General features: G+C 38.0%; 1 protein-coding gene across 5 annotated transcripts in view; it reads right to left on the bottom strand.

Annotated features, from left to right (window-relative positions):
• The window catches only part of TNPO3 (transportin 3), a 92,388-nt gene that overhangs the window by 28,113 nt on the left and 41,924 nt on the right, over positions 1–22,351 (bottom strand). For all 5 annotated transcript variants that reach the window (XR_006787648.1, XM_045855658.1, XM_045855660.1 and 2 more), the window contains 12 exons: positions 20,986–21,129; positions 19,535–19,710; positions 18,882–19,020; positions 17,026–17,172; positions 14,282–14,389; positions 12,497–12,588; positions 10,551–10,690; positions 9,388–9,579; positions 7,162–7,253; positions 6,205–6,281; positions 1,711–1,771; positions 309–449 (listed from right to left, as the gene is read on the bottom strand). Coding sequence is in view for 4 of the 5 variants with exons in the window: in XM_045855658.1 (XP_045711614.1) it covers positions 309–449; positions 1,711–1,771; positions 6,205–6,281; positions 7,162–7,253; positions 9,388–9,579; positions 10,551–10,690; positions 12,497–12,588; positions 14,282–14,389; positions 17,026–17,172; positions 18,882–19,020; positions 19,535–19,710; positions 20,986–21,129 (1,509 nt within the window). In the remaining variant the exon portion in view is untranslated. The remainder of the gene's footprint in view (positions 1–308; positions 450–1,710; positions 1,772–6,204; positions 6,282–7,161; positions 7,254–9,387; positions 9,580–10,550; positions 10,691–12,496; positions 12,589–14,281; positions 14,390–17,025; positions 17,173–18,881; positions 19,021–19,534; positions 19,711–20,985; positions 21,130–22,351) is intronic.

The following is a 22,351-nucleotide window of genomic DNA, read 5'->3' as shown; positions in this document are numbered from 1 at the left end:
TATTTTAAGAAAGAAAATTAATGTAAAAATATTTAGCACTGGTATTTAGAACTTAGCATAAAGTCATTCTCTTTTCCTAATTTCACACTGGGATGTATCCCTATTTAGACTATCATCACACAAAATAGATTATACAGGCTGTTTCCCTTGTAAGACAAAATACCTGCTACACACATTATGTGTTTCTTTCAAATTATTTTTTCATTCGTATTTAATAAATACAAAAGGGCTTCATCAGCAGTTTTTGTCCAAAGGCTCCTATTTCAAACTCTGTACACTTTGCATTCTCCCTCTCATGGAGAACTTACCTGTGTGACCAGTGGCTGCAGCAGGGCCGCGGATCCTTTGCCTACACAGCGAACAGCGAAGCGGAGGCATCTGCAACAACGCTCTACAATCCGATTATCAGCCCGGTGCTTATTTAGAGTCTCAGATAAAACTGGCCATATCTGAGTTAAAAGTGAAAGACCACAAGAAAGAAAACAATGAACTAAAAGCTGAAAAAAAAAAAAGTTCCCAAGTTGGTAACATCTGATTTGGCTTTCAAGTTACTTGGTAAAGCTTTGTTTATAGAAACACACATGGCCTGATTCTGGCAGTGGGAATGTGTATATGTGCAGAGATTCAAAATACTATCCATAATGGAAACACAACCACTTCTTAAGAGAAGCACCATGACTCTTTAGAACTGCAAGGGGAGCATGTCTACCTTTACTAAAAGACAAAGACATTTTCCTAAACTTTGAACTTCCTGATTTAGGATGGAAAGAATTAGTATGAATTATAGAGGAAAAGTGTTTAAAGGCAGTTTCAAGAAGGTAGAAGACCTTGAACAAAAGGACTAGAGTAAAGGAAATAGCATTATTTGATACCACTGAACACTTAAGAATATTTGCCCCCTGCCCCATAGTCTGAAAATCACTTCTCCCCTCCAAGTTGCTAACTAGGACTGACTGCTTAGCTCCTGAGATCAGATGAGATTGGGCATGTTCAGGGTGGTATGGCTGTAGGCTGAAAAGTATGCCTCAAATATGCATTTCAATCCTCACACATTATTCTCAGTGAAAAATGCATAAAGGAAGTATGTTATCAATGGGAAACTAAAGTCAGGAAGGTTAACTGGCTTTGTGGGGTGTGGGGGGAGAGTATTAATCAGGCCTCCTAGCACCTCTAGGATTCACACAGTTAATCTCTTCCTACATCTTTGGCCTTTCAAAATTTCCCTACAGCAGGTTTTCTAAAAAAAAAAAAAAAAGAAAAGAAAGAAAAGAAAAGAAAAGAAAAAAGAAAAAGAAAAAGAAAGAACTAAGCCCCGGCTGCTGTGGTTCAGTGGACTGAGTGCCAGCCTGCGAAGCAAGAGGATGTCTGGTCAACTCCCAGTGAGGGCACATGCCTCGGTTGTAGGCCAAGTCCCCAGTTGAGGGCGTGCGAGAGGCAATCGATTGATGTATCTCACACATTGATGTTTCTCTCCCCCTCTTTCTCCCTTCCTTCCCCTCTCTAAAAATAAATAAATAAAATATTTTTTAAAAATCTAAAATCAAAATTATTTATTTGGATGGGTCCATTCCTCTTTTCATTGGTATTTAAACCATATCAACAAATTAAATCTTCCTTTCAACCTAGAAAAAAGTACCTTCTCACTCTAGTTACAGCACTGTAAGGAGAGAGGAAGAAAGTCTTTTTCCACAGGTATCTGTTAACACTTACTTCTTGTATGACTTTTTGGCACGGATGAGTCTGTCCATTTTCCACGATGGGATTGGTGTGTCTGTGGAAAGACAATGGCCCAAATTAGTGAAAGAAGAGCAATTTCACTGAGGACCCAGAGCCCTGTCCCTGTCACTCTACTTAGTTTCAGTCTCACCAAATTCAAAAAACCAGATAGTAAGGTTATTTGTAAGACTCAAAACCTTTCCCTCCTATTCCATTTAAACAAACACAAATGGTTTTAAATCATCCCATCATTTATCGCCACTTTCAAGCCACTGCCAATAGAACACATACACTCAATCTAACTCTGGATACATGGGCTGAGGATGTGGGACATCACAACCATCACTTTCATTTTTTCCCTTTATAAACCTGAATATGTAGTCTCTTCCGACTTGATAAACAATACATACAGACTGTCTGAATCCACCAAGAGAAACAAAGTACTGCTCCATTCTCAGCATTAAAAGTCAAAAGCTTCAGGAAATCTAGTCTGCCAAAGATGTTTCCCCTGATTCTAGTCTGAACCCAGTGATACATAAAACACACAGGTCCACACACCATGTGTCAAATCCAACTATTTGGCTAGTTCTAGAATCCACTAATTTGAAGCAGAAAAAAAACCTGAATAATTAACTACCAACGTCTTTAAAGAAAAGAAATTCTTTAATTAGGAAATGTTCAACAGTAATTAAAATTTACTTTCCTTTAAATCTAGGCAATTCCATCTATTGCAGATTTTTTCATTTATTGTGAAGTAAGAGTTACTGGTAATAAGCTTTCAGAATGGCATGTAACAGGGCTCTCTCCTTATTATACAAGCACTGCACTGACTCATATAAAGACAGCTGTTGACAAAAACTAATAAGCTGCCCTGGCTGGTGTGGCTCAGTTGGTTGGAGTGTCATCCCATAACTGAAAGGTTGCAGGTTTAATTCCCAGTCAGGGCACATGCCTAGGTTGCAGGTTTGTTCCTGGTCCAGGCATGGGCATGTGACCCCTGGCCTGGACACATATGGGAGGCAACTGATGGATGCTACCATTCTGCACTGATGTTTTTATCTCTCCCTTCTTCTCTCTCTAAAATAAATGGGAAAAAAGTGTCCTTTGGTGAGGATAAAAAAAAGGAAAACTAATTAGTTAAAAATGATGCCTATTTTAACTTATTCCACAGAAGCTTTTATGCAACTATTACTCTGATATTCCAGTTAAACTCATGGGTTGCACAAGCTATGAATTATGCAACTCAGTTAAGTATCCCTCTTTGAACATTGTCAAATGCTTTTATTTTCTTCTGCTGTTTTTCTCTGTTAATCTTTTAAAAAATATTTTATTGATTGTGCTTTTAGTTGTCCCCATTTCTCCCTTTTCCCACACAGCATCCTCCCACTTAGTTCATGTCCATTTCCTATACTGTTTTTAACCTCTCCGTCTATTTTGTACCTACCAATGTGTACTTCTTAATCCCTGCACCTTTTCCCCTATTCTCCCACAGGCCCCTCCCCAACTGGCCACCATCCCAATGTTCTCCGTATTTGTAATTCTGTTGCTGTTGGGCTTGTTTCCTTAGCTTGGTTTTTAGATTCAATTGTTGATACCTATGAATTTATTGCCATTTTAGCATTCACAGTTTTAATCTTTTTTTCCTTAAGTGCCTGTAACCTTTCATATAATGGTATGGTGATGATAAAATCCATTAGCTTTACCTTGTCTGGGAAGTGCTTTATCAACCCTCCCATTCTAAATGATGATTTTGCTGGATAGAGTAATCTAGGTTGTAGGTCCTTACTTTTCATCACTTTGAATACTTCTCATTAGTTTCTTCCAGCCTGCTAAGTTTCTTTTGAGAAATCAGCTAGAAGTCTAATGGGAACTCCAATGTAGGTAACTATCTGCTTTTCTCTTGCTTTTAAGACTCTCTCCTTAACCTTTGCCATTTCAATTATGATGTGTCTTGGTGTGGTCCTCTCTGTGTCCATCTAGTTTGGGACTCTGTGCTTCCTGGATCTGTGTGTCTATTTCCTTTGTGAAATTAGTAAGCTTTCTTTCATTATTTTTTCAAATAAGTTTTCAATTTCTTGCGCTTTCTCTTCTCCTTCTGGCACCCCTACGATGTGAATGTTGGTGCATTTGAAGTTGTCCCAAAGGTACCTTATCCTATTCTGGTTTTATTCTTTTTTTTTCTAAAGATTTTATTTATTTCTTTTTAGATAGAGGGTAAGGGAGAATGAGAAACATCAATGTGTGGTTGCCTCTCATGTGCCCCCTACTGGAGACCTGGCCCACAACCCAGGCATGTGCCAAATGGATATTGAACCAGTGACCCTTTGATTCGCAGGCCGGCGCTCAATCCACTGAGCCACACCAACCAAGGGCTTCAATTCTTTTTTTTTCCCTTGCTCTCTCTGATTGAATATTTTCTTCCTGATGTTCTAAATCATTGATTTAACCCTTGGCTTCATCCACTTACTATTAAATTCCCTGTAAATTTTTCTTTATTTCAATTAGTATAATGCTCATTTCTGACTGGATCATTTTTATGCTGTTGAAGTACCCAGTGGAATTCTGCGAGTATCCAAATAACCAGTGTTTTGAACTCTGCATCTGATAGATTGCTTTCCTCCATTTTGTTTAGTTCTTTTTCTGGAGTTTTGTTCTGTTTCTTCATTTGAACCATATTTTTTTGTCCCCTCATTTTGCCTGCCTCCCTGTATTTGCTTCTATGTATTAGATAGAGTGCTCTGACTCCCTGTCTTAGTAGGATGGCCTAACATAGAAAAGCCACAGTCAACTGCTTGGGTGGGCCCACAAGTTGGATCAGGTGGACCCTTAGGTAATTGTTAGGGTGGGGCTTACCTTTTTGCACAGGTTAATGGAGTCTCAGATATGGCACCGCTGTACTGTGGCTTTGTGTGGGGGAGGGCTCAGCAAAGGAGCAATGGCTCCTGCCTGGCCTCTCGAGTTTTGTCCAGGAGGAAGCTGTCCCCCAGATCTTGACCTGATGCAAAACACTTCAGTTCCTCTCTGTATGCCACTGGTGCCCTTCAAGCTGCTGCCCCAGCACTAGAGCCCAAAGGGAATGAGTCTGTGTAATTCCAGTGCAGGCCCTTTGTGAGGACATGCCTGAGAATCCTGCAGTTTCCTCTGCTGCCCCAATCCCCACTGGTTTTACAGCTAGAAGTTATGGGGAGTTATATTCCTGGCACTGGAACCCAGGGCTGGGTAGTCTGGCATGTAGCTAGGATTCCTCCCTCCTGAGATATCCTTCCTGATTTTTATCCATCACAGTGTGGGTGTGGGACTAGCCTGTTCTGTGTATCCAACCCTCCTACCCGTTTGAATCAATATAACCTCTTTAATCCCTTGGTTGTGGGACTTCCATATAGCTCTATTTTTGACAGTTTTGAGTGATAGTTGTTTTGTAGTTTAGTTATAATTTTTGCTGTTGTTGTGTGAGGAAGTGAGCCATGTTTACCTGTGCCTCCACCTTGACCAAAAGTTCTCTGCTTTTCCTTTTAAAAAAATATTTATTTATTTTTCTTAAAAGTTATTTATTTATTTACTTTTAGAGAAGGGAAGGGAGGGAGAAAAAGAGGGAAAGAAACATTGATGTGTGAGAGATACACACATCGGAAGATCAATCAGTTGTTTCTCACGCACCCCTAACTGGGGACTTGGATCAAGAACCAGGCATTTGCCCTGACTTGGAATGCAACTGGTGACCCTTCAGTTCATAGGCTGACACTCAGTCAACTGAGTCACACCTGCCAGGGAGATTTCATTTATTTTAAGAGAGAAGGGAGGGAGAAAGAGAGAGAGAGAAACACTAATGGGTTGTTTTCCGTACACTCTGACCGGGAACCAAACCCGCAACCCAGGCAATGTGCCTTGACTAGAAATTGAACCCATGACCTTTCACTTTGCAGTATGATGCCTGACCAACCAAGCCACAACGGATCAGGGTTAAAATGCTTGTTTAATCATTAGGTTCCTTTTGATGTCGAAGGATTAATTTCACCTGGTAACTGAAGAGATTTCATTATTGCCTTGTACCCATTACAGTACACAATGTGTCTGAAACTGTGTTGTCCCTGAATAGCAAGCAGCAGCAGCATCAGGGAATTTATTAAAAATGTAAATTCTTGGGTCCTACCCAAGATCCAATTAATCAGATCATCTGGGGAGGGGACCCAGCTATCTGTGTTTCAATAAGCCATACAGGTGACTCTGATGCATGTAAACTTAATTATATTTTAAAGGATCTTTTGACAAAGGTCTACCAAGAACAAGCTCTTAGAACTTGCCTTTGCCCCAAGACTTCAGGCAATGGTCTTAATTAAGTTTCCAGACACAGGAGATTACAGGAGATAGTTGGAAGTTTGGTTACAGGAGATAGTTGGAAGTTTGAGGGAACAGAACACTTGCTTTAATACATAAGGGTCTCACTTGTGCTTTTAACCCAAGGCAGGCATCTGGAGCCCCTCTTCTTACCTAAATATTACTGCAAGACGATCTAAGAACACAGTGGGATCTGAGGATATGCCATTGCTGGGCTCCTGAGACAACAGCTGAAGAGACAGATGTCAACACCCAGTCATTACAGACGCGAACCTACAGCAAACACTGCAACACAGAACCTTACACACCAACCTGTCTCAATCTGTTTATTTCTTGAAAGTTACTCAAATGGCGCAAACTTTTAATTCATATTTTCAAACTACTTCAATCCTCCTCACTGCATTCTGGCCAAGACTACATATTACTAACATTTTAATATATAATCATTGTGGAATGGAAAATATCATTTAGTTTTTTTCCATGTACTTTTATTATGATTGAGACATTATATAATTTAATGTAAATTATATACAAAAATAAAGATTTCATACATTATGACTGAGACATTATAATTTAATATAAATTACATATCAAAATAAAGCTTACATATATTATGTATTATATAATCTAATTATATTCCTCTTCCAGTAGAGCTTTGCATGTTAAAGAGAAGGCAGGTTGCCCCTTGTGCTTCTTTCCTAAAATTTCTCACATACTTCCATCAGCATTATCACCAGAGAGAAACTTTAGAATTATTCTGTCGTGTTTTCCTAAAAACACTACTGGCATGGTCACTGTTACTGCACTGTAGATGTAATTTGAGAAGAACTGCCACCCTTACTTCAAGGAAACTTGTTAACCTGAATGGTATTTTCCCCATTATTATATGTTCTAAATGATATCACTGATATAGTAAAATCTATTGATTTTTATACTTATTCTGTGTGTACAGCTACTTTGGCAGACATATTAATTTCAATAATTTTTCAGCTCGTTCTCTCGGATTTTATGGGTAGATAAAAGATCAAACGTAAATAAATAATTCTGTCTTTCCCTTTCTAACACATAAACATCTTAATGTGTCCTACCCCCTTACGTCACTGAACTCACCTTTTTTAATGCCAGGACCTGAACAGAACACAGCTCACTAAGACATTCAGTAATTTTATCCAATGGTAGTCTGGCCAGGACAAGTGCTGTTCCTACAAGTTGAAGGAAGATACACGTGAAGAAAAGAAAATCTGAAGTCAGGTAATTCATTTGGTCTACATCACGTGGTTAACCAAAAAGGCCGTGGTCCCATTCTTTCAAACAGATCAGCACTATTTTTTAAATTGCAGCGCTTTGTTATTGATGGTTGACTTTTCTTTACAGTAGCCTACTGGTTTAAAGACGGTTAAATATATCTCCCCTTCCAATTTTTCGAAGACTTGAAAGCTCCACAAAGCCAATGCCAAAGCTATTTTTATATAGTACAGTACGATGGTTCTCAAACTTCCCGGAGATTCTGATTTAGTGGGTCAGGGAGAGACTTTATTTTTGATAAGTACTGTAGGCAATTCTTATCTCCAGAAGCCGGAGAAATACAAATGTTAATTTGTTTTTGAAAGAATGAGCTGAAATTACAGAGTTAATTCTAGTTCTACCATAACAGAATCTATAAACTGGGTTTAAAGCATTCTCTCTGGGCATCAGTTTCTTTATCTATAAAATTATTGCTTTGAACACAAAAGTAACAGTTAAACTTACCTTTAAAATTTTTTTAAATAGCTGCAAAAGCCTCCCTCCTTACTTTTTCCCCAAATAAAACCTTAACTTAGAAATCTAATCCAAGATAGGATAAAGAGAGAGCGAGAGCGAGAGCGAGAGCGAGAGAGGTTAAAGTGGGGCTGGAGGCCAAGACCTTTCCCATTCGGCGCCCCTCTTCTTCACAGTCCCCACCAACTGCTGAAGCGACTCCCCGAAGCCAAAGGATGACGTATTAGACTAGGTCCCTTCCAGGCCCCAAATCTCTCAACTATCTCTCATCTCCTGAAATATCATTAACAATAACAGTAATCAATCCAGAAATCTTCAAATGTGAATTAAAAAACGGAATGATTTTTCCTAACAGCCTATTAGCCATGGACATATGGACTTGTGTTGAAAACTAGATTTTAAGTTAAAATCTAACATAAATATAATTGTTCCTTTTAATTCATTCCCACAGAAAAGACTGTAATTGAAAACAGTTTTCTATGTCCAGAAGATACCACTGAAAACTGGGATGCCACATTCTATTACAGGTAAGACGTCACTTCAGCATCAAGGTTAAATTTCACTAGAAAATGACCAGATGGCAACAATTGCCATAGTAGCAGTTACAAAGAATATCTGACTCTGATTTAATGCCTAATTATCTATGCCTATAAAGGGAAACAACAAAAACCCTACACAAAAAGAAAATCTGTCTTGGAAAATGCAGTTACACTGGCTGGTAGAAAACTTGTGGTAGAAGTGAGCAAGGACAGAGTTAGTCCACATAAAAGGTCATCCAGTCTTGCCAAGGCTAACTGTTCGCCATCCACACGGCCTCGACAGATGCCGCGCAGGTCATGTTACCCAATACTTTATTTGGTACACTCCCACCCCTCTCAACTACCAGATGTAAGGGTTTCGCTAACTCACGGGACACCTCAATCTGTTTTCAGAAAGTTTAGTTAGATGCATTTTCTTTCTAAGAGCCAGTACATTGTCAATAGTTGATCACTCATGGAAAATCTGTTCACTCTTTTATAACAATCTTCCAAGTATTTAAAAATAACCATCATGCTTAAAGTCACTTCTGAGTCTTTTCCCCTTAGCCTTAACCTCTCTAGTTCTATTACTCTGAGCTTCATCACCCCTCCAGCTGTTTGCCCCGACAGACAATTACTCAGTGCAAGCTCATCAGCAATGGTTAGAGACCATGAAGACACCAGGACCATCCTCGGATTCCAACTTGCAGGACTGATGCAGGCACACCACCTTTAAATTTCCATTCACCTCACCTCTTTGGTATGGCAATGCTTATTTGGTCTCCCTTTTTGTTCTTCCCCCAACTCAAAAAGGAACTGTTTAGTTCAAATGTGTTGTCTCTACCCAAAATCTCGGTCAGTACTATACATACTGTAAGCCGTTTGAAAAGATTCTGAGAACGTATGTGCACATAATCAACACTCTCCCCTCTGAGAGGAAAAGCTTACCTTACCCATCACTAAGTAAATTGCAACAGAAAAACTGGGACATGACTGATGTAAGATAACTCCCAGAAGTGGCTTAGAGAGACAGTTCCTGGTTAATATCTTAAGTAGATACCTTTTAGCAAGCCCACAGCAGCTTCTGGAGACAACATGAAGGAATCAAGGGAACGGGCAATCTCCAGGAGTCCATTAAAGTGCTGAGCCATGTGGTCTCGGCAGACAGAGCAAATGTTATGAATGGCTTTGGCTGCAGCAGAAGCCAGAGGCTTTTCACACAGGCCTTTCATCAAATAGCCCAATACAGGGTCTAGGGAAAAAAGCCATACAACAGAGATTACATATTTGAAACTCAAGGAAAAAGTCTAGTTTGTTAGAACAAATGTTTACATTCCCTTTAAAAATTTAAAAATTAATTTGAGAGAGAAGAAAGGGGAGAGGAGGAAAGGGGGAGAGAAAGAGGAAGGGTCGGGGGGTGCGGTGCAGAAAGAGACTGATTCATTGTTCTGCTTATTTACGCATTCATTGGCTGATTCCTGTCTGTGCCCTGACCAAGGATCAAACCCTCAACCTTGGCATATCATGACTCTCTAATCAACTGAGTGATCTGGACAGGGATCTCCCCCTTTTTTATAAGCAGAAGAACTATTTTTAAAAAATAAAATGTGTTCCAACCCCAATATGTAAAACATAAAAATGGAGCTGATCTCACTGACACAGTGTCAGGGCGCCCTGGGTCCTATTCATCTTCCATGTCTTTCCTCGTGGGCATTCAACTGCTGCTTGTGGCTAGGGCTACACAAAGCACAGCTTGAAAATTACTGGTGGACAGGACCATTCAAGTATTAATAATAGGGCAATATAAAAAAGAATGTAAGATGTAGAGAGTTACCATTATATTCCCAGATGCATCACCGTGTAAAAATAGCCTACGTTAATCAGAATAATGACAGTTATCTAGAGCTGACACTTTTACCCTTGCTTCTTTATAGTTATCAAGGGCCTTAAAAACCTGCAGATGGATCTTCAGCACTTCTGAAAGAATTATGTTTGATTGTTTACCAACTATAAGTGCTCCAAGAAAGCTTATTATAAAGATAAAGTTCTATAAAGGAAACTAACTTAGCAGTAATTCATAATATATTTACTTTCAGTGTCTAGAAACATCCTACCTAGCAATGAAAGAGATATCAGGAAAACAAGAGAAGAGGTAAGAGAAAGGAAGGAAAAAAATCAGAAAAATCAGAAGCAGAAGTGGCTGAGGGGAGAGTTCACACATACCAAGGAACTGAGGATTTCGGTCAACCACTTCACTCATCTCACCAACCAGTTCAATGCTGGTGTACCGCACAGCCATGTGCACAGTCTCGGGGAGACGGACCACTCCTTCTAGGACCTCCACAAGCGTTGGATTGTTCTCCCTGGGTAGAGAGGGCAAGCACTCAGAGTTACTTGAAGATTTCAGAGATTAGGTTTTGGCCAAGTAACAGGCTGCAATGACACAAAGCATTGCTAAAGGGCTTCTTTCTACATAAATAATCATTTGGATAAAAGTGCTTAACACTTGATAGGAAAGTTTTTTAAATCCTAAAAAAGGGGGGAAAGAACGGAAGATATCACTGTTTCGGGGGAAGCATATTGCTCCCTTAATCTTCTGAATGCCAGCGAAGTGTCTAAAGACACACAGTGCTATTAAATAAGGCTCTTCAAATTGGAGAGGCAGGCATTTACTACGGACCAATTTCTTTTAAAGAATCCGTTTTATTTATTCCTGTATCTGCAGCACCTAGAACAGTGCCTGGCACATAGTGGGCACTTAATAAATATTGCTGAATGGCTAAGTAAATGAATGAATACTTCTCATAGACCATGTTTTATTAGTTGTTATTCTCCAGAATATTTCTTGTAGCTGGGTACTAGAAACTTTAAGAATAGTTAGTCGTGGGTGGGCCGGTTCACTCACTAAAGTAACACGAACACAAGCTGCAGGTATATAGGTAAAGGTACCTTGACTTGGAACATGAGGGAAAATTAAAGTTAACGCAATACCTTCCACAGCTAGTGAATTTATATTTTCCTTTTTCTTCTCTCTTTTTTTCACTGCCCAACAATGCTAGTTATTTAAGCAGAGGATACCCCCAAGGTGGTAGAACATAATCCAGAAATGAAAGATGTTTAAAATGTAAACAATATCCTAAATTGCAGCAAGAGCACTCCCTGCGGATAAACTAAGTCTATTAAGTCCTTCATATACACTAAAAATTACAATCATGCAGATGGCCTGAGATGTGGACAAATATAAAAAAATAAAATTGTCTTTATGCCTATGTTTCCCAGGGACACTAAGTTAATTATTGACACATTTTACCTATCCTTTTCCACATCAACACATAACAGTTAGAACATTAGGGATTTTAATAATCTTCAGGCTGTCACTGAAGGTTCCAAAAAAACACCAAAACAGGTGTAAGAGCAAATAGGATAGTATGTAATTCAGGACCAGAACTTCAGGATCAGAGAAAAACAAGCCTATCCTGTGTCCTTAAATATTTACCGAATTAGAAACAATGTAAGATTTCATTGACTAGGCCCTGTAAGGTAGATAAGAAAGAAGGACTGTACTTTTTACAAATACATGCCTTAACCATCTCTCCAACCAAGGCCCTGGAGAGAGAACTCAACTATAAATGTCTGATCTTAATGCAAGTAAACCTCACAGATATTAGCATCAATTTATAAACTTACAGCACAAAGTGAACTCTGTTTTTAGGAATTCCCATTAAAGTCATAAATAGAAATTCTATGCTAAGCAGTTAGAAATTAAATTCTAATAATTTAAAAATTTCCAATGGCAATTGCACTTTAGATTTTGCTACTCTTTTAGGTAAAATGGTGCCTATGCCCTGCCTTTCTGAAACTCACAGATGACTAAGACAGAAAAAAAAAGAGAATAATATTTTGATTATACCAACTTTCATGAAGGCTCCTCAGTTAGATAAATAAATCAGCATCAAGAACAAAATAATTGTTACTCTAGGAAATGTGGTTACGACATGGATATCAGCAATGCATGCTACTCTGGACTAGACTCTAGAAGTTGGAAGACTAGACAGCAATTACAGAAGATGTTCTACGAGTTTCCAAACATGTATCACATAAGAAAAACGGTGTCATTTTCCTTCCTTTGATATTTAGAGTTCCCAGCAAAAGACTTATTAGACACTCACGGATCAACACTCTTTGCTATAGCAGCCATGATAAAGAGAACCGCTTCTGTCACCTCCCAGGGTGGGTTGCCTTCTTTCAGAGTAGAATATAACTAGAGAAGAAGAGGTGGATTACGGATCCATTAAAAGGCAAACAGAATAGAATTCCAAAACAAACAAAACAAAAATCCAGTTAGTTAAAAAAAAAAAAAAAAAAAGAAAATCCAGCCCCTTGTTTCTAAATGTCTCTCAGAGCCAGGGGAGATTATTATTTTCATTTTCATAGCTTCACTAATTATAAATCCATAAATAACTACTAAGGTCCCTAAGGTCCCTAAGGTCCCTAAGGGTATACCAAGATTATTGTCTGTCCCCACAAAATGACTATTATGTAAAAAATAAAACATATTACATAAGTATCTTTTCCTGGAACTGATAACTGATAAATTCATAAACACACTTAAAATTGAGATAAATACAAATTCTCTACATACGCATTGGCTTTATATCTCCATTGTCTGCATTGAACTGGTAGTATAGACTAAATTCCTAGAAAGTAGCTGTCTAAAAGCACCTATGATAATACCACGTCCAAGCAAGAGGGGATGGGGCGAGAGGGGAGACGAAGGAGACTGAGCAGAACAGTCAGACACGTCCAGATATAGCCCAGGGAATATCCATCTGTGGAATGTGACTGTGTTAGTCTAAATAAGATTTCTGTTGTCAAATAACAGGCCCTGCTAGGTAAGACAAAGTTAAATAATTGTTGTTACAGGATTTCACAGAGCCTTTAATATATTCTTTAAGTCATTTCCCCCCATTTCAGTTGATGCTAGAGCCTTTTCTGCCAAAGAATATCTCATGGGACTTGGTATCCTGGACAACACTGATGATTTCAGTAAATTTGTAAACTGAGATCGGGAGAACAAGTAACCTGCTTAAAGCCACAGAGCCAGCAGAAGAACTACAATCTGAACACGGGTCATCTGTCTGTGATCTGGGGATCTTACTCTTTTCTAAGAATCCCCAACCCTTTGTAGTTAGGTCAATAAACATACTCTGCTTAATATAAAGAAAAATAGTTATAGTTTTATTAATACTTTCTAGATCAGATTAAGCCCCAAAATACACAGAATGGCCGGGTTACAAAAATATTAGGTTAGTTCAGTATTGCCAACAAAGCATCAAAATCAGTATTTCTGAGCTTAAAGTACAATCAAGCAATATGAAAACCACCTGAAATTATGCTAATGTTAAGTGATGTGAAATGGTGATGACTGCAACCTTACGAGGTAAAGTGTTACTCACTGTCAGGAAAACCACACGACTATGAATCTTCTACTCTAGTATAGTCACCTCTGGGATGAAACTGCACAGGAATCCAACCGTAAGTGTGGACAAAGGAAACGCAAAATGACTAAACGAAATGAGTTGCCAGGAGTTGGTACAGAATTATTAACGCAGACAAACTTGCTATTTTTCCTGGCTAGGTCCAAATTCCCTGGAAGTATCTTGGGGGATTTAAGTTTATCTATGATCTTCCACTCCCTCTGGACAAATGGAATGGCTCTTACTAGCAAGAGTCATAGAGCAAACTTACGGAACCATCTACAGACTGCAATTGGCTTGTGAGAGAGTAAATAAACATAGCTACTATATGCCAGGCAGTGTGCTAGGCACCTGCATATCTATTGTTCTAGTTAGGCATTGAGACTAAAGGAAAAAATGGAACATTTACAGAAGACACAGAAGTGAACACAATTAAGGTGATCATTAAAACTGGGAAGAATCGCCGAATGGGCTTACCTGAGCAAAACACTCCATAGACCCAATCAGGAAAATCAAGTCTTTCACCAGGTCTGATACCCTCATTCGAAACTCCCCAAAGTCATCAGTCTCCTCAGGAACCCCCTCCTGAAATATCAAACCAGATAACATTTGTTTTAAACTCAATAAGGCTTTCACTGACAACTACAAAATCAAGAACAAAGAAAGGCCATCAAGTAGTCCAGACCCAATGCACAAAGACAGATAGATCACCTAAAAAAAAGGATATTTTACTTCAGAGTGTCCCACACTTTTAGGTATTTCAAGTCAATAAAAGGAAGTGACCTGGAAGAGGTGGTAATTTAATAGTTTGTAAGCTAATTTAAACATAGTCTAGCTTTTTAGTACTGAATAAGCTTCTGAAATTTTATGGTTCAAGGTCTACTAAAACCAACCATTATCACAATAGCTAGATGCAAAATAAAATTCATTATATAAAAAAGATTTTATTTATTTACTTTTAAAGAGAAGGGAAGAGAGGGAGAAAGACGGGGAAAGAAATATTAATGTAAGAGAGAAACATTGATTGGTTGCCTCTTGCACATGCCCCAACCGAGGACTGAACCTGCAACCCAGGCAGGCGTGTGCTCTGCCCAGGAATTGAACCGGTGACCTTTGGCTTTTTAGAACAATCCCCAACCAAGTCACACCAGTCAGGGCAAAATAAAATTCTTTAAAAAGCATTTTATATAGGTGAACAGGCTTATTAAAACAAGTTATAGTAAATAATAATAGAATTTAAGTAGTAGGTATACAGACATTTACTAGTAAAATCATTTCACCTTTGCAGCACATTTGAAATTTCTCATTAAAAAATAGAGATCATGTCTATTTCAGTGCTTCTTAAATATTTCTTATTTCAACATACTCTTAAAAGTAAACAAAAGCTTACCAATTGTGAGATGATTAAGGGCATGTATAAGACTCTTAGACCGTGAAATCTGAAAAAAGCCCTTAGTACTACTGAGAATTGCTGATCTAGTTCAACCTCCTTGCTGTCAGATGAAGAAATTAAAGTGAAGGAGTGAGGAGGAAAGGAAATGATGCCTTTCTCAGATGAGATCATGACTTACAAGGCACTATCCCCCTACAAGTGCAGGGAATTACCTGCAAGAGAAATGGTGCCAGAGACCAGCAAAGGGAAGAAAGGGATCAAGCAAGTAGAACCATTAAATGCAGAGTGGCCTGCTTTTATTTACATTATCAGTCTTCCAAGTAAGAGGTAGTTAAATATAGGATTCGTCAGTTAAAGAAAAGTATTGAAAACCACTAGACTAGATCATCACTAAGGCTCTGCAGAGACATAAAACGGCATGACTCAAGCAAGAATGTTAACATTAAAATGAAGAGAATAGACGGTTTTCATGACAGATTTAATTGTAAGAAATGGGGGGGGGGAACACCTCACTCCAGGTCCTAAATTGAAGACAAGGATTAAACCAACCAAATAACCAAAAGGATGAAATAAATGCTGTAAAATTTGAAGAGACTAGGCAAAGCAAAGAAAAGAGAACTCAGAAGCAAAATAGAGACAGACTCCTAGATAGAGAGCAGGCTGACAGCTGCGGAGAGGGACGGGAGCTGGGTGGATGGGTAGAGGGACTGGGCAAAAAAGAAAAAAAAGAAGACAGAACGCATGTCTGTGGACACCATCGTGGTGACTGTGGTGGGGAGATGACTGGTGGTGGGCAGAAACTTGACCTGGGGTGGTGAACACACAATACAGTGTACGGACAACGTGTGGTAGAACCGTGTGCCTACACAATTTTGTTAACTGGTGTCACCTCAACAAATTCAAGAAAAGAAAAAAGAGTTTTCAAATAGACTATTTTATAATATTTCAAGCATATTTTCCTGTACGCAAATAAATTATTTCTATATTTTCTTTAATATTACAAAATCGATGTACGAAACAAATGCATATGCGTGCGGGAGGGAAACTATGTTACTTTCCACATCCTCAAATATTTCACTTTTATGTTAGTTTGAATCCAATCACACATTTTAAACTATTAAAAATATAGAGTATAAAACTTTAGGTTCTGATTTTTTTTGTCTAGCATACCAACCATGAAACTCAGCAGTAATTATTTCTAACTGCTGCATAATGGTACATAAAGTTGCTACATCATTAATTGATATAACTCTTCTTATATGGTTGTACATGGGTTTACCATTTTTTTTACTTTTTAAATTTAAAATGACTCTTTAAATTTGTTTTTAAATTTTAATTTATTATTTTTGAGAGAGGGGAAGGGAAGGAGAAAGGGAGGGGAGAAACACTGACTAGAGAAAGAAAGACCAATCGGTTGCCTCCTGCAGCACCCTGACCAGGGACAGAACCACAACTCAGGCATGTGCCCCGACCAGGAGTCGAACTAGCGACCTTTCACTTTGCAGGACATCGCCTAACCAACTGAGCTACACTGGGCAGGGTGTACCATTTTTTACTTTTATAGATAATGCTTTCTGCATAAAGTGGGGTTGTTTTTCCTTTTGCAGAGTTACTTAAAATAAATTCCCAGGAGAATTACTGGCTCTGCAGATTCAATTTCTTTGTATGTAGGCCTAATCTCTTCATTGTACTGGCATTGGCTTCTTCAGTTTAAGCTATAGAGTAACAAAACCCCTACAGATTCCATTAGCTTTATTCTCAAAAGTTCCTCCTCAAAATAGAAAAGAGGCGGAAATTAAGATTTAAAGAAGCGGAGAAGAGAACGTACGTGGTCTGGTTCCAGCTGGCAGTGTCGAGCCAAGGCATGAAGCAGCCTCTGAATGTAAGCTTTAAAGATGCCATGAATAACTTCATCGTTGGTTTTGTACAGATGCTCCCCTAGTCGGTACCAAAAGTTAAAGGAAATTTCTACTACCTGTTAAATGAGAGAGAGAAAGAGAAAAAGGAAGGGAATGAGTTTTATTTTTACTAGGGTCATAAAGGAAACAAGGTAAACTTTTAACTGATGTGAATGGAACCAATTAAGAAGCCACCTTTTTTCTAGCAGATTTAATATCCTCCTCCCAAATTACTTTCTTATGTTAGAACCAAACTTCCATTTAGGATGACTGGCTTTACATTCTATGTTTAGCCCTGGGATAACTTCTCCAACAGTGTATTAGATTATGAATTTAGAGAAGCAGGCAGAAAAGTGGAAGTCTCTTCAAATTTTTTCCCAAATTCTAAAATAATTTCATTTTATGCCTGAGATTAGAGCACCTCTAACCAGACAAACCATATGCAAATCCCTGAACACACCAACCTTATGTCACTTTTATCCACTTGATTTCTTAAATGGGAGAGAAAGGGAAAAAACACTTTATCCACAGCTTATCTTATGGCACTGTTTAAACGAGTGGTAATCATTATGTAGTGCTATACGTCCTTCCCAAAATACTTTGAGTTTCATTCAAATCTAGATATCCTCACGAAATGACATAAAAGAAATAAACATTATCTTTTATTTTTAAATCCTCACCTGAGAACATTTTGTTTCATGCTTTTAGAGAGAGAAACGTCGACGTGAGGGAGCAACATTCATTGGTTGCCTCCTGTACACACCCAGACTGGGAACTGAACGCAGAGCTGAGATGTGTGCCCAGATCAGGAATCAAACCTGCAACCTTTCAGTTACCAGATGATACTCCAACCAACTGAGCCACACCAGCCAGGGCAACATTATCTTTTATATGATAATAAAAAAGGGCTGAGAATCACAAGACTATTGTGCCCTCCCTAAGAAGGGGCCCTACATCATCATTTTCCCATCAAGGATCCAAAATAGAGCTATCTAAAACAATACCCAGCCCTGGCCAGATGGCTTAGTTGGTTGGAGGGTCATCCCATACCTCAAAAAGGCTGTAGGTTCAATATCTGGTCAGAGCATAAACCTAGGCTGCAGGTTCAACCCCTAGTCGGGCAACGGATCATTGTCTATGTTTTTCTCTCAAATCGATGTTTCTCTCTCTCTCCAATTAGTAAACATATCTTTGGGTAAGGATTAAAAAAATATAAAACAATACCCATCTTGGAGGTTCTTTTTCACTTCTTATACTATTAAGAGAATTAAAACTACTTGAATAAATGAAGAGATAAAATCTAGTGAACTTAAGAGGGAGGAAGGATGTCTTACATCAATTTTGGAATAAAGGAGACTTTAGGTCCTTTTAATCCCTTTCTCATTCCCATCCATAATTTGGGGACAAATTTTGGATGTTAAGACTTGTAGAGATGCTGTTAAGATATGGTGTGGGGTTTTTTTGTGCTTATGTTTTTCGGCTGTAAAGCTCTAGGAATAACTGGAGATAGAGAGGGGCTTGGCAGAAAGACAGGCGGCTTCCTCACGGGCTCCCTGAGATGCACACACCAGTCAGCCCAGCTAACCAGATAAAAAATAGAAAAGGGTTCAAAGAGGAAGCCTAAATATAATGATTTTCTAAAAATCCAATACAGAGGTAACCCCCACATCAATTAAAAATAAGACTATAATTTCCCACAAATGTAAAGCTGGACGGGAGGTAATGGAATATAGATAATAGGCAACATAAAACTTGAATAATGGCTTTAGCATAGTATAAATACTACCTCATACTGAGGGTGTCCTGCACAGATAAGGAGCAGTTCCAGAGTTCGTAGGTCCCCAAGACCTTGGCCTGGAGTACAAACAATTTTTTCAAGAAAAGTCTCACATAGTTCAGTGAAAATACGGCAGTAATTCAGAACTCTGTAGATGAAAGAGGAATGAGAGCACCAAATCAGAAATCTTGGTATTATATGTATATACTCACCAACAGTTAATCAAACAAAGAAAAAAGTCCTCAGACACAGGACACGTAGTGATTATTTGCTGTGCTGTACTCCTATCCCCGTGACATCTACCACTCCTTACACCATATACTTTCATACATGTAAGCAAGTGACTCATAAGCCACTTTGAATCCTCAATTACTAAATGTTTGAACAAAATTCCCATTAAATCACACTTGACATTTCAAATTCATCCCTAACTCTTAGAGCCTTACTCCTCATAAGTGTAAAAAAATGACTACTTTCCATGATCACAACCTTTTTCTCTGTATGCAATTTGCCATTCTAGGTTCAGTTGAGAAAGCAGAGATGCAGGATGCAGTGTAGATATTTATACAGTCACAAAGAATCACAAATAGGTAAATAATGAAAAGTGACTAAAAAAACACCAGACTGTACGTGAACTTAGGGCTACTGCCTTAAATACTCACTTGTCTAAATCTTCACGTGCCACAGCCATATGATAGGCAGTCTCCAACGTCAGGACTCCTTGAAACAGTTGCATTGCTAATGACAAGTTCGTCTCTACATTCTCAATGGCATAGAGAGCTGAGCACACACAGTCTGAAGCAGCTTCATGGAGGTTGGATGAGGTCTTATCTTGTTGCTAAGAAATAGCAGGAATAGGGAAGACGTATGATCATTAAGCTGAAATCCAAGTAAAACATAAACAATTATAGCCTGTTACTGAACATGTAATTAAATGCCTAAAGCCTGCTAGCCATGACCTTTGACAAGACAATATCCATCAATCTTCCCAGTGCTATTTCTGACTATTTTCCTATTTGCCAAGCAAACCATCCTTCCTATACCCCAATCACCATCATATGGCTTCTAAAACCCATCTTTTCATATCAGTCTCTCCAAATGGAATGTCATGTGTGTTCCCTGCCCTTTCAAAAAAATTACGTTGATTTTTAAACAGAAGAAGGAAGAGAGAGACACAGAGAGAGAAATTCCAATTTGTTGTCCCACTCACTTATGCATTCATTGGTTGTTTCTTTTATGTGCCCTGTCTGGGGATTGAACCCACAACCTTGGATTATCAGGATGATGCTCCAACCAACTGAACTACCTGGCCAGGGCTCCCTGCCCTATTTTAGTCTCTGGATATTTTTCCATCCTTTTCCTGACATTATAGTGCTATCTAAAATGAAAGGGTCCAGCAAGTATCAAGGACCCATACATAACACATCAATGTGACATTTCAGAATATCACAGTGAAAGAGGTTATCAAAGTTTCTGGAGAGGAGAGAAGGTAACTCAGAAAGTAACAAAAATCTCATTAGCAATAATGTCTGCCAGATATAAGAGGCCTTGAAAATTTTGAAGGGAAAGAATACTGAACTCTCCGCCCAGCTAAACCAAAGAGAGAATGAAAACAAAATAAAAATATTTATCAGGCATGCAAAGAAATTTACTTCCCACATATACTTGAGGAAGGTATTTCAGGAGGCTCAAAAAACAAGTTAATCCAATCTAGAAGCATAGTAAAAGTAAATAAATAAAATCTTTGTAAAAAATAATGCTCTTTATTTTTATTTATTAGATAAAAAATAATGTTCTTTATTTTTATTAGATTAAAATGGACATTATTAGAAACACAACTGTATATTTCTAAAACAAGGAAAAAGAGACCAATGGTGTTTTGTTACTTGAGTTTTAATATGTAAGTAACTGACCGTGTACACATAAGATTGCTTTCCTATTAAACCTAACTATATTCCACTCTGAATATTAAAAGTAATACCTTACTTAGGTACCTGGCAACAAAGGGACCCTGGTGCTTTCCTACTATATACACAGAAATATGAAAACACTGTTGTGTCACTGAAGGTTAGCTACTGGGTAGAAATACTTTTGTAATGAAGCCATTACTTACCAAAACCTCAAAAAGGAGTGCTAATAACTTATTGTTAGCCATGAAGTTACTATCCAGAACACCTAAGTTAAACCAACTTCCCAAACAGCGAAAGACCTTCATAAGCATTTTCTCATCTGTTCCTACTTTTTCTACACAGGTCATCTGAAAGGAAGGAAAAATAATAATGTCAATCTTTATATTTAAACCATTATTACAATTTTCACTATTACAGATTAATAAGGAAAAGGATGAAAACAGTAACAGCTGGGGATGCGTGGGCCAGGAGGCTGTGAGTGGGTGAAAATGGAGACAACTGTACTTGAACAACAATAATTAAAAAACAAAACAAAACAAAACAAAACAGTAACAGCTAACAGAAGTCCTTTGTAAGTATAAGACTTTGTTCTCGAAACTTTAATTCCTTTGATCCCCACTAACACTCTATATGTAGGTACTATTATTACCTTTACTTTCTCAGTTGGGAAGCTGAGATACAAAGAGGTTATATACTTGTTTTGGAAATAACTATGTTTCTTACATCCCACTTCTGCATTAATTTGATCTTATCAGTAGAACTGTCTTTAAAGTAATACTCATCTATGGTTGATTTTATAGAATAAAAGTAAGCTAGTCATACTCCTGTATATTCCCACGTGAAAAGCTGATGTTTTAGCTTCAGCACTTGAACACTCAAGTAAATATGCCACCCCACAGAATATGACAGTACTATGAATGTGATAGTTTATAAAAGAGATAAAAAAATGTTAGACTAAAATTCACCACTGCTTCTCTTTGCAAACTGGTTTTGTGAGGTATATTTTTCCAAAGAGAAGTGTAATGTAACTTTTTCTGTATAAAAAGTGTTTACATCACAACTGTAGAATTACAGGAATTCTGATGATGATATTAAGGGGAATAACCAAAATAGAAGGCCCCATTTTAACAACTGACATGAAAAGAACTTTTTAGCAGAAAAAACAACTTCATTTTGGAACTGTTTCCCATGAAATAGGAGCTTTCCCCATCATTTAAGGAGTCTGATCATTTAGAGGCCACAGAAAGAGGCAGCTGTAGAATCTGATTATCCAAGTACTCCATGTGCCTTTATTAAACTTAATCACAATACTGTCAAACTGTCATGATCTCACTAAGCAATTTCTTTTTGCTGACAGTTAAAAATAAAACCCTGAATATATTTTTAGTCTATCTACTGGATGTGTTGCCTATTTTCTTCATAAATATAATACAACAATCTAATAACCTAAAAGAGTATTTAAAAATAACTTTTATAGGCAATGAGTAGGAAACATAAAAATGGAGATAGAAAATATTTTAAAAAGTCAGAAATAAATACATAACAGGGTAGCAACAGTAGAGCAGGTGA

Source organism: Phyllostomus hastatus, unplaced genomic scaffold (assembly GCF_019186645.2).
Source record: "Phyllostomus hastatus isolate PE091 unplaced genomic scaffold, TTU_PhHast_1.1 phas_scaffold_114, whole genome shotgun sequence".
NCBI lineage: Eukaryota > Metazoa > Chordata > Mammalia > Chiroptera > Phyllostomidae > Phyllostomus > Phyllostomus hastatus.
This window is presented reverse-complemented; position numbering and strand designations above follow the sequence as displayed.